Source organism: Chinchilla lanigera, unplaced genomic scaffold (genome assembly GCF_000276665.1).
Source record: "Chinchilla lanigera isolate Chin_1 unplaced genomic scaffold, ChiLan1.0 scaffold00053, whole genome shotgun sequence".
Classification (NCBI taxonomy): Eukaryota; Metazoa; Chordata; class Mammalia; order Rodentia; family Chinchillidae; genus Chinchilla; species Chinchilla lanigera.
This window is the reverse complement of record NW_004955454.1, coordinates 11015842-11029311: the sequence shown is the minus strand read 5'-3', so window position 1 is coordinate 11029311 and position 13470 is coordinate 11015842. Positions and strand designations below refer to the sequence as shown.

The 13470-nt window shown below is 37.7% G+C and overlaps 1 protein-coding gene across 1 annotated transcript in view; it reads left to right on the top strand.

The window, feature by feature from the left end:
* Pxdnl (peroxidasin-like) overlaps positions 1-13470 on the top strand; it is a 449058-nt gene that overhangs the window by 413040 nt on the left and 22548 nt on the right. The window contains exons 21-22 of the mRNA XM_013520015.1: positions 6221-6335; positions 12156-12285. Coding sequence (XP_013375469.1) covers positions 6221-6335; positions 12156-12285 — 245 coding nt within the window. The remainder of the gene's footprint in view (positions 1-6220; positions 6336-12155; positions 12286-13470) is intronic.

Here is a 13470-nt window from a genome sequence, read left to right as displayed (position 1 = left end):
AATATTCTCCTCCTCCATAAAATGAAGCCAAATGCAATGTAGAAAGTGCATAGCTGTTGAGGTGGTCACATGCCAGGGTAACTCCTATGCTGGCATAGGAGGGAAACAGTTACTTATATTTTTATTGTCTCCTCCTTCTGGTGAGAGCACTGCTGTTACTGGCTTCTAACCAACAGAATATAGCAAAGAAAGATCCAAGGATATCACTCCTATGATTATACTGCATTAAATGAGACTCTGTCTTTCCAGATGGAGTGAAAAGGATTCTCCTGCTGGTCAGGAGGAAGCCAGTGTCAGTACTGTGGACTGCTATGGAGCGGGCCACATGACAGGAACCTGGGAGGCTTCTAGAAACTGTGCCTTCATTACACAGCTCTGAAGAAGGGAGTTCTACCAACCAGTTTATCTTCTGTCATCAAGCCTCCAGTCCAGAATGTAGTACCGCTGACATTTTGATTGCAGCCTCCTGAGATTCATAGGAAGGACCCTAATTACCAAGTGGCTAGAATCCTGACCCGTGGAATCTGTAAGCTACTGAATGTATTAGTTTGCTAAGGATGCTGTAACATGATACCCAGGACTGGGTGGCTTAAACAACACTGATTTTCTCTTTACTACTAAGAATAGAAGTCTGTGATCAAGGTTTTGGCATGTCTGGTTCCTACTGGGGGTGGTGAGAGAGAATCTCTCTTCTAGGTTTTGGTTTTCCTTGACCTCTTCTTTATCTCTCTAATCTCTGCCTTCATCTTCCCATAATGTATTTCCTGAGTACGTGTCTGTGTCAAAATTACTCCTGCTTATAAAGGCACATTAAATTAGGAAGCCACCTAACCCAGTGTGACTTCTGTTCTGCTCTGAAATGACCCCATTTCCTGATGAGAAAAGGCACTGGAGGTTAGGATATCAACACATAAACCGCTCCTCCACATTTTTGGAGGAAACAGTAAACCCATAAAAATGCATTTGTGTTGTTTTAAGCCAGTGTGTTTGTGGTAACTTATTACATGTAAAGTAAGAAAAATGAAATGGCAAAAGAATATGAAGAAACATCAAAAGATTACTGCATGGGGATCCCCTTTGCCTGCAAAACAATTGTGGGGGCAACTCACTATTGTTTAATCCAAGTATAGCATCTTATAGAGATATAAAGCATTCACACACCTGGTTCCTTTTTAAGAACAGGAGTAGTTTTGTTACACTGTGCTTAGTATAAAACTACAGCATTGAATAGACTTATGTGGAAGGCCTCCTCAAAATCAGTTGCCATTTTTTGTGAATTTTCTTTTCAATTTTTGTACTTTTTCTTCTTGCAAGCAAAGAAGCGGTGCTGATATAGCTCATATCTTAAGTGTGCTTCACAGGCCCTGTGGGAAAAACTTGATCACTACCATGCTGTTATTGGGAGGTGGTAGAAACATTAACAGGTGTCCCGGTGGAGGTCTTCAGGCCATTGGGGGTATAACCTGGGAGGGGATTATGGGGTCGCAATCTCTTTTTCCTTTTATTTTCTGGCCATGAGGTGAGTGGATTTGTTTTGCCATGTACTTCTGCCATGATTTGCTACCTTGCCACAGGCCAAAGTGATGGGACCAATTAACACAGGACTAAAACCTCCAAAACTGTAATCCAGCACGTTTCTATTTATAAGTTGATTGTTTCAGGTATTTGCTATAGTGACAGAAATCTGACGAACAGAAAAATGGCACCAAGAAGTGGGATAGTTGCTGTGATGGTACCTGATGATATGGAAAAGGCTTTGGAACCAGTTTACCTACCAAAGGAATTTGAAAAAGTTTGGGAGAACAATCCAAAGGAGTTGAGAATGATGTGAGGTCTCACAGATGATCCTGGCGACAGCTCAGAAGACCTGAATGGGAATGTAGACAGTAAAGACTGTGCTGATGAGGTTTCAGATATAATGGAAGATTCATGAGTTAGATGAGAAGCCACCTTTGTTCTACCATGGCAAAGAGTATGGACACATTTATCCATGCCTTGAGACTGTGTGAAGCTAAGCTTAAAGGTCATGGGCTTGTTTAACTGGTGAAAGAAATCTTGAGGCAGTACAGCACTGAGGCTATGGTGTGAGTATAATCAGCTGTTTCTAGCCAGATTTGTAATGAGACTTAGAAGAAAAAATAAGAGCAGGAGACAGACTTGCAAAATATTTCTTGAGTGTGTGCCGTGTTTTCACGTGTAGTGTACACACACTTATCAACACACACACACACACCACTATTTTTCTTAGAAATGAGTCATATTGATTTATCTTCACCCACATCTCCTGTATGTATCTTTTTTTGTTTTGTTTTGTTTTCCAGTACTGGGAATCGAACTCACAACCTCGTGCTTGCCAGGCAGGCACTGTGCTGCTGAGCTAAATCCCCAGCCCCTCCTGTATATATCTTGAAACACTCTGTCTTAGGTACTTTTCTCTCGCTGCTGATGCAAAATATCCAATACCAAAATTAAAGAGGGAAGGTTTATTTAGCTCACAGTTTATGGAGGTTTCAGCTCATAATCAGCTGGCTCCAAGGCAGGGTGGCATGCTAGAGGGGTAACAGTCCATAACAGCAGAAGACAGCACAAGTAACAGAACAAAAAAAGGGAAGGGGAAGCCTTTTTTCCTTCCTTATATTATACGCAGGCTACCTGCCCTAGGGTGGGTCCTTTACACCCACACCACCTCCGTGAGCTCCTCTTGCATAGAATGAGGATATTTACCAAGTGAGGACCTTGGCCCCCTGCTGAGTCACTTAGTTAAACTTCTAAACATCTCCAGTAGACACAATGAATCAATCATTACAGCATCTTACAGCATAAACAGCTAGGGCTTGTCCTCTACAGCCTAGCATGTAGAACTGCTGAGTCACTTAGTCAAGCCTCTAAACTTCTCAGGTTGACACAGTGTATCAGCCACTACACACTCTATCTGCTCTATTTCATGCCCTAAGTCATATGTAGAACAGAAATTTGACAGCGCTTTTGAGCCCATCTAAATTTGAGTCATTCCCTTTTATCTTTGATACTAAATAATGCCAACATTATTTCCCAAGAAGCACAAGCCAGAATGCAGGAAATTATTTTGTTACTTCCATTTTTTTTTTTTTTTTTTTTTTTTTGGTTCTGTGCTGTAGTGTACTGCTAAGAGGTTGCAGTTTTGAGTTCAACTGCATGGATTCAAATCTTGTCTCTTCTGTTGAAAATCCACAGGACTTTGGACAAAGTAATGTAATCTCTCTGGGCCTTTGTTTCCTCAAGCATGGGTAAAAATGGCAAACATACTCAGGTAGATAACTTATACAAAGTCTAAGAACAGAACTTGAGGACATGCATATGCATTAACACAGAGAAAGAAGTATGTTTCATGTATATACTTAGTTATATAAGATATGCATACATAGGTATAAACCCAAAACATCTACCAAATTGACATGCTATTTAAATTCAAGTGTTGTTCACTTAGGAGTCAAACATTTAGCAATCAAGGATGTCCCGCTTATTTTGGAAGTAGCTAGGAATAAACACCAAGGACAATTTTAAAAAGACATCTGGAACAGAACACCTCAGCTGTCATGTTAAAGGAAAGCTGTGCTGCCACTGTTGTGCCATGGGTTTTTCCTGTGCACATTTAGCTTGCTACTAGCCTGTGACTTCATATACACTACTTTCTGTGCTTGGGTTTTCTGTATATGACCTTGTACATTCTTTGGGTGCTTTGAAATGAATGCATTCTAAATTTCCACTTTTCCAAAAAACAAATGAAGGACAAGAGACAATGAGAGATGACCTGTAGTTCCTTCTATATTTTAAAAAATTTTTATATGAAAATTGGAACAGGACATATTTGGTTTACCAGGAAATGTTCTGTTATGCTGTGGTGAGCACTATAAATTCTTCAAAATCAAAACTTTGATTTATTCATTTTTATTTGCCAAGTGGTTTCTTATCTAATAACTTATTAAATTCTCCATACATATTTATTAACAAAGCAGTGTACTATTTCAAAGTAAAAAAAGCCTCATTACATGATTGACATTTACTTTTTTAGTAATATTACGCAATATTTACTCTTTTTTTGTCACTCAGATCTGCAAGAAGTATTAAAGGTAGAGGATTCAGTTGCGATAATGTAACAGTAGGGAAGTAGGCGCCTTTGGAATCTCTTAGTATAAGTACGGTGCCATCTAGACTGTCTGTACTACATTGGTACAAAAGTAGCACAAGAAACACTGCCCATTTCAGGCCTGTGCTATGTGGTCACTGCTAAGCCATATATTTGCTGCCACAATCCCAACTTTGTTCCTGAATATTCATTGGAATTTCATGTTTTTCATGTCACTTTTTGATTATCCAGAATCCCTCAGCAAGGCTTGCTTTATGAAAACGTTTTAGATTTTGAAATGATATAGTCTTTCTGCTGATCTCATATTTCCAGAAATTTCTTATTCAATGATTTCAATAGACAATGATGGGATAAACTTGGGTGCTTTGGTTTGTCTTCAATGCACTGCTTCTAGATCCAACAAAAAGACTTGTTTTGTTGAAAATGGTGACAAAGCCAAAGACAGAAGTAGAAATCAAGAAAAGAAAACAAGTAGCAACCATTACTGACATTCTAGTTACATCAGTTATTATTTTTGGGATATTTTAGTTTGAGCCCAAATTGCGTAATGCACAAAATATTGCTTTTTATCTAATTCTATCCATTTGAAATTTACTGTGCTATTTAAAATGCCATCCTAAATTTCATATTCTTGTTTGCTTATTAACGTACCATAAGGCATATTCCTCTTGAATTTAATTTACATATGATGAGGTAAAGATTTATTATTTTTTACTTCTTCATTAGAAATAATTCGCTCGTTATACAACACAAATAGCTGTACTCTTTCCCTCCTGTCTAATTTGTGCTGTCCAGTCTAACATCTTCAGTTTGACTGAACAGATTGCAGAACCTTTGGAATTATCAGATTCTACTGGGGGTATTATTTGCACTAATATTGAGATATCAGTGTATGTTTGTGATACATAACTATTACATTCATACTGGAGAACTGGTACACATACATATTGCATGTTGGTCAATTGTACATACTCTCCCTGCTTTCTCCTCTGTGTGGAGAAGGAAGGGGATCTGGAGAAGGAGGGTGAAAATTTTTATGTGTTGCAACTTTACTATCTAGGAAGTTAGAATCCTTTATCATTGTTTTTCAGAACGCTTTAGCTTTCAGTGTGTTTTCACATAAAACTTTAGAGAACATTTATTTTTTAAAAGTTTCATATTTCACAAAAAATTTTCATATCATGCTCATGTTTTTACTGTGATATAAAAAGTATGCATTCAAATTAATTGTTCAGATTACCAGATATAAGCATGCAAAATTGGTAAAATAGAATAAAAACATTGGCGAATTCCTACCATCTTGTCTAGTGAAACTATCATTTCGAATGTTTTTTTTTTGTTTTTATTTTTTATTCTTTTTGATGGTTTGATGAATTTTGCATTCTTACATTTGGTAATCTGAGCAACGTAGTTGAAGACAACAATATGTAATATAACGACCACTATTAATTCCTATCATTTTGTTCTGAAACCCTGTATCATTTGTACTGTTTTTGCTTTGTTTTGTTTTTGCCTATGTTGTTGGTATTTTGCTCTTGTTCTTTTTTTATTATTCTCTTTAAAATAAAAAAAAAATGTGCGACAGGAAAGTTACCTTTTGCCCGTTCTGAAGCGCACGGTACATAGCGTTAAGTGCGTGAACATCGCTGTGCACTAGAAAGCACTTCAGAAACCAATGCTTGGTTAGCAGGTGTGAATGGGACAAACTGAGGAGCCCCCGATGTCCAGCCTTCCACCCACCATGCTTCTGCTTCTCTCTTCACTGCGTCAAGTAAATAAAGTGCACCATGTGATTCACACCCTTGCTAACATTCTGCATCGCTCACTCTATGGCTCCTTTACAGTTTGTGGAGATGGTCTTGTATCCCACCTCCTGCTGTGAGAACATATTCAGATGCATGTAAAACCAACTGTCTGCAACTGCGGGCTGTCAGTGATACTGCTTTGACTGAAGGACTCTCCTTTGCTCTGACTCTTTATCTCTCTGCTGTTTCTTTATGTATCGGCACCACTCTGCCCATTAAAGAGTAGTGTAGACAGGAAGGTGCCAAATCTGCTCAAATGATGCTATTGTGGATACTTTCCCCCACCCAGGCTGCAGGAATAGAGGACAGCGCAAAACACCCACACCGGAATCGGAAAAGAGACATTCTGCTGGATACAGCTATCTTGGCAAGAAAGATATGGACTTAAATGATCCTATTAGTGGGTATGTATGGAAATATTTCTTTAGACTATTTAGTATAGATTCATTTTAAATATTTAATCTGAGCACCTAAAATAAATATGACCCTTGTTTTATTTATATATAAGATAAATTACATTCAAGGGAGCAAGCACAGATGAAGTCCATTATATATGTGGGTTCTATTTTATTCTGAAACCGTGTATCCAGGCCATAACTGGCAATGAGTTTTTCTCAACAAAGTGAAAATTACCCAACACGGACACTGTTGATTACTTACATCACATTATGGGTTTGAGTATTTTTCAAATTAATTTTGAAAATCGTGTATTGTTTGTAAGAAAGGTGATGCTATTTATTAAGTCAATTTTAATTTATGAGTACTGTGTTGGAAGCAAGACCTAATTTAGGACCAATATAGAATATTTTTCACTCTTAGAGAGATGAGAAATGTCAGTCCTACCCCTTTGAAATCTCTTAGGACTTCTCTTGTGACAGTTTTATACTAGTTTTATATGGTATGTAGTTATTTCCTTACAGGTATTCTCATTCTCATTGGCTTGAAACCTTCTGAAAACATAACCTAGTACTGGCACCATCTGAATTAATACAACATGTAGCTCCTTTTAATTTAGTAAGCATTCATTATGTATCTGTATCTGCATATTTAAATCAGCCAATGCAACACTGCAACTCACAGCCCATGCACAAGGTAGATTCTTTCCAGGACCTGTGCATACAGTCTTTGTCTTTCACGGCCATCTCCATGTACAATTCGGTAAAATCAGAATGCACTTTCAGGTTTTGTTTCCTCCACTGCAGCTGTGAATTTGTGAAGTAACATCTAGGAGCAAACATAGTGCCACTGTGACAGTCAAGTGAGGACTTTAAACCTAGGCACACCGGGGTCCAAATGCTTTTCCACTTCTTCATAACTAATGTTAGTTATATAAAATTTCCAAGTCTATCTTCCCAGCTTAAATTGGGTACAAAATGCTTGGCATGCTGGATTATTGTGTTAACTTGGGAATGTATAAGTAAAACAACTAGTAATAACAGCATTTTATAGGCATTCCACAAAACACAGACTAATAGCAAATGCTGTTACAGTGCTCATTATATGCTGAACATTCTTTTTTAAAAATGAAGTACTGGGATTGAACCTAGAGGCATTGCACCGAGCTACATCCCCAGCTATTTTTATTTTGAGATAGGACCTTGCTGAATTGTTAAGTTGCCCAGGGTGGGCTCAAACTTTCTATTCTCCTGCCTCAACTTCCTGGAGCTCGATTCTTGGTGTGTGCCACCAGGACTAGGTAAACACTCTCTTAAATGTGATGGTTTTAACTCCTTGAACAAAGTGTGCATGTAAAACTGATGTGAAATACAGTGCAGCGATTCCTCATACAGAGCAAGGGATGATTAATTCTGACTGGGGGTCCCTCGATAGGCACTACACAGGAGCTGTGCTGAAGATGAAGCTGAGATTTTCATAGAGTTTGAGGGAGCACAAGTCTGAATGAACAATGAGGGGAAGGTCATGGAGTAAAGGAAAGTGATGTGTAAGGCTGATGTGACTAAGTGAACTGGTGTCTCAGACCTCAGGGATGAGTAATTTTCTGGAAGAGGAGGAAGAACATTGTGAAAAGTTGAAGTGAAGAATGATGTCTTAAATTCCAGGCTGGAGGAACAAAATATATTTCACGTAGTCCTGGAGTTTCTTATAATGTAATTAGGAGATAGATTCCCAGTTAGAACTGTTGGAAATCATTCACTTGGCCCTTGAACATAGCATTTCGTTTGCTTTCTATTTGATACTAACAGGGGGTATGTTTCATCAGGGTGCTATGAAAAAAGTGAGCATTGGACCCATGTAGTCATGGGAATTTCCTTTGTTTTATGAGATGTGAATAAGGAACTCAGTCTTCTGGTGGCATCCACAGAACATGACATGAATCAGGACACACATCACCTGCCTTCTGTACAGTTCTTACCACCAAGATTTATTGTCCTTTTTTTTTTTTCAATCTCCAGAATGTTTATTAGCACATGTTTGCAGTATGTAATAGTAACATTTATGGTGGGGAGATGGTGCTCGTACAGAACACGTGGAATTCTTTTCATGTTTCCTCTTTTCCCTTTTCTCCACACTCCCTCCCTCTCTTGGTCCCGTTCCCATTTGGAAAAGATCTTTTTTATTTGTTTGGGGCTGGAGGTTATTTTCCATTATCATCTGAACTCATAACTCTCTGGGCGGGCTCATTGAAGAGCTGTTTACATGTTGCCTCAGTCCTCGGTTGGAAATTTGTCTATTTTGGTTTTAACCTCCTACCAGCCTCATCACACTTTGAGTCAAACACAAACCTTACAGCTGTGAATTCAATCGATCATTTAATCAGTTCGTGATAAAAAGAGCATGAGAGTTTTGTTCTTGTCTTATAACTATATGCTTCAATAATCCTTTGTAGATTACTATACTGTGCTTCTGAGTAGCATAGTTTTAAATCAGAGGGGCTCAAATCCTCTTGGCCAATTTGCTCGAGTCCTTCAGGATGTAACTTCATTTTTTGTTTCCTCTGAATGATATCCTTTTGAATTTCCTGTCCTCCACCCTCACTTTACTCCATTTTTGTTTCAAGCTAAGTCTTCCTTTCAGCCACTAAGCATGTTACAATCAATTCAACTTGCTAAATCTTACTATCTTCTAAACTATGCTGAGCTTCATGCTTTCAATAAAAAATTGAACTGTAGCCATATTCATAACATTCCTTTTCTTTTTCGGTTGTTTTGTACACTAACCTTTCTAACTGGTTTCTGTCTCCACATTGTCTGAAACACAAATGTGACCATTTAAAATGACCCACAGCTGTTCATGGATGGAAAACAAGCCTTTTAGGAGTTAAGATCAAGGACATTTTTCTTTTCGTAAGTCTTAATTTGCATCCCAGCTGAACAATTTAACAACTGCATCCTGTGGGCCTGTTAAACCTTTGAAGATGGTATTCCCATCTAAGCTGCAGGACCCAGGGACTTGCAGCCCCGCTGGCCACTTGGAGTGACAGGACCTGCTCTCCAGCACAGGGAGTGTGGCCCTCAACACAGCAGGTGGTAAACGCATGGAACCTGAGGTGGGGAAAGACGAGGATCTTCCATGTAGCTTCCCTAACTCATCGCTTCCCTCTTCCGTAGGAAGAAGTCATTACCTTCATCTTTGTTTATTTATTCATGAAAATTTTTGACAATATCAGTTATTTTATTCTTCAGAATATGTCATTTTTAGTATTTCTCCTGTTAAGAATCATCACAAACTGATCTTTAAATGAAAAGAATCATTTTCCTCATCAATTTAGACTTTTCTATATGAGGTTTTTCTATAATATAGAATTAATAATATTTCTATATTTAACATTTTTCTTCTAAAATAATGTGCTACTTTATATTATGGAAAAAACTATTAAAATAATATATTCAAAATATAAATGATTTTTATGTTGAAAGTTCATTCTTAGGAATATAGTTGACCTTATGTCCCTTTTTTACTGAGAGTAAAAGTGATGTTTTATGTATGACTGTATGTAACAAATTTTTAAAATAGCATATAGCTCCTTCCATGAGAAAAATTATTTTTAGTACCATTTATTTCTTTATTTTATTTTATTGTAGTAAAACTTGAGATCTACTATCCTAATTTTTAAGTGTACAATACAGCATTGTTTAGACATTCATTCATCAGTGGTATTTGAATTGTTTCTATTATTTTGAATAATGGTGCAGATATTTCTTGAAAATTCTGATTTTAATTTTTAGGGTAAATACCCAGAATTAAGATTGCGATAATATACAATGTTGCCAGTTTTAATTTTTTGAGGAATTTCTGTACTGTTTCCCCTTGTAGCAGTACCATTTTACATTCCTGACAGCAGTGTATGATCCTCACCAACCTTTATCATTTTTTAAATAATAGTGTCATAACAGGTGTGGTTAAAGGATATTACGTGCAGTGAAATATACAAGTCACAGAACAACTAATACTACATGATTTTGCTTATAGATAGAGCAGAGAATGGTGGTTTCCAGGAGCTTGGGGGAAAAACACATGGGAGAATTGTTACCCAACGAGCATAGAGTTTCAGTTACGCAAAATGAATAAGCTCTAGAGATTTGCTGTATAGCACAGCACTTATTGTCGACAATATGGCATTTACTCTAAAAATATGCTAGAAAACGAGACCTCGTGCTGTCTTCTCATCTCAGAAAGGAAAAACGACTCCAAAAGGTACTCACAGCAAAGAACTTCAGGAAGTTTCTGGAGGTGATGGATGTATTTAGTGCCCTGACTGTGGTATCACAAGCGAATACATATATCCAAAATCATCCAACTGTGTGCATTCAGTGTGTGCAGTTTGTAATGTCAATATACCTCACCAAAATATAGTATTATTGACTATGGGAACAATGTTATGTTTATTTGCTTTCCTCCTGCAAATGTTGTATTTTCTGCTTGTTTATCAGTCTTTTAACTCATAATGTGAGAATCTGATGGAGACACCTCATCTCCAGCATCCCACTATCCCAGCATAACCCCTGATGCGTTACAGGTGCCCAGCACATACTTGCTACATGGGAATACTGCACATCTGATATGTCAGCCACTTCTCATGCTCCCATGTTTGTCATTTCAAATCTTTATTATATCTTCATCAGCTAACCCAGGCATCTCTGGGGTTAAATTCCCTTTAATTAGATACTGAAGATTTATAGGAGAAAGTACTATGCAAATAAATATGTCCAGTAATTTTTATTAAAATTATCTCTATCAACACTTTTACACTTGTATGCTTTAGTTGATTTTAACCCAGTGTGATAGTAAAACCTGGTGTGTGATCACTTTTATTAGTGCTGCCTGCAACTTCCATATCTTAGAGGACAGGGGTTCTAGTAACTAAGCCCTAAGTGATGCAAGCTCTCTAACATGTGTCTGATTCAGAAATTATTTTACAGGCTATTAAGATGTACTGCTTCTGATAAACCTTTTATTTATTAAAAATGGATAATTTATTTCCAAATAGAACAAAGCAGAATGATTTTGGAATTCACAATGCCTTTTCAAGGATTAAGTTTTAACAACATTGGGAAACATTTGAAAACTAGAGCTACAGATGTCATGTCAACTAAATCAAAGCTAGGAAAGCTATTTTTAACCATACCTTGCAATCCAAGATGAATGGGACTTTCATTTTTATCTCAAAAACTAGTTGTTTACCTGTAATTTTTGAGAGCTTCAGTGAAGTTTAAGAAACCTATCATAAGTTCAACCTGAGTCTATTATTATCAGCTGCGTGAAGTTATTGTACATCAGGGTAAGATCACATTTTCGTCATCGAATCTTTTTTTAAAATTTAGTTCCTGCCATGAATTTACAATAGAACAGGCAAGTCTCTCACCTGGGTACTGCATAATGTGTAATATTTAATTTGTCACTGCTCTTTAAAGGTGTGAAGGGAACAGAACAATTTATTAGCAAACAACATATTTGGAGATCTAAATAATTTGTAAAATATATACACAATACAACATGCTGTTCCCTTTATTTCATAAGAAATAGTCCCTTATCATTTTAGATAAATTACCTGAAGCACATGTGACCCTGGATTATCATTTTATATGTCATTGATTTTTAATCCCTAGTTCTAGTCATACCTTTTTCTTTGTATGGTCACACATCACTCATCACAATGCCTTGTGCATTCCAAATGCCTAAGGAATAAGCAACATTTGCTGAGTTTTAAAAGTCTCCATGCAACTTTTATTTTTCAGCATTTTATGTATTTCTTGTATAAACAGGCAAGAAGATAACTTGGATGTAAAAGAAGATGCTAGCAATGTGACGCTTCTGGCAAAAACAAAATTCGCTCAGGATTTCAGCAATTTTGCAGTGGAAATTAAAAAAACTATCACAGCTCTCAGAGAGCAGGTTTGTTTTCTCCCCCTAGTAACATGTCCTTATTGCACAGATTGGAAAAAGCTAAACTTAAAAATCTGTTCAACATTCTGAAAAGTTACAGCAAAATATCAGAATAATAAACTCACAGACAAAGGGTTTCATTCCAATAGGAGCTGTTTGGGGGAAGCAAGGGTATTGGTCAGTGTTTTCCTTTGCTGAGAAAAAACACTTGTAATTGAAAGGACGAGAGGTTTGTTTTGACTTATGGTTCCGGAGGTTTTAGTCCATGGCATGCTGGGTCTAAGGCAGAAACACTGGCAAAGGGCATGGGAGAGGGAACCTATTCACCTCATGGTGAAGCAGAGTACATTGGAAAGAGAAGGAGAGGAAGAGGTCAGGGACCAGACATAGTCCTTGTGGCCCACTTTCTCCAGGGGGCTCCATCCACCTCCTGATAGCCCACTGAGCTATGAAATTATCTATGAGTTAACCTGGTGTTGGGTTGAATGTCTTCACAATGCACTCACCTCTGCAGGAGTCTCTTAACCCAGCCAAGCTGACAACATTAGCGAGCCCAGAGAGCTTAGGGAAACTCATATCACACAGATGCGAAACACCTTGAATTTTCTATTTAACGCTGAAGTCTGAGATGTGCAGTGATTCAGGCCGGCGCTCTGCTCAGTGTCTGTGTCTGAGTTCTTCACCAGCACATTTCTGAACCATCGAGTTAGGTGGTCTCTTCACCTCTACAAGAGATTATTTAGAAAAGTTCAACAGGCACAAAAGGTATTTGTCAAATTTTCTGGGAATGAGTCAAAGAAGCTTCATGCTGTTTTCTCTGCTTTCCTCTTCTGAAAAAGTCATTGTGCAAACAGAATTCTCACACTCTGACACTTTTGTTTTCTTAGTTGTTCTGGCTCCTGCATTTTCGCCCCTAAAATTTGGGAGTGAATCGCTAACGGATTCGGTTGTATTAGAAAGGGCAATGGAGAAGTTTTTATGAGGAAATGGAAGCCTGATTTCTTTTAAACTTGGTGCCAGTGTATCTACTTCTGAGACATTAGTGTGGTAATAAAGCTTTCAGTGCTTCTCAGGCCATGAAAAACCTCAGAAGCGGAGCACATGCCAGGAGGGCTGAAGGATGGCCTACGGCAGAGTACTGCCGCCTTCACAGCTCGGGTAATTTATTTAATCATCCAGAGCAAATGTCACCTT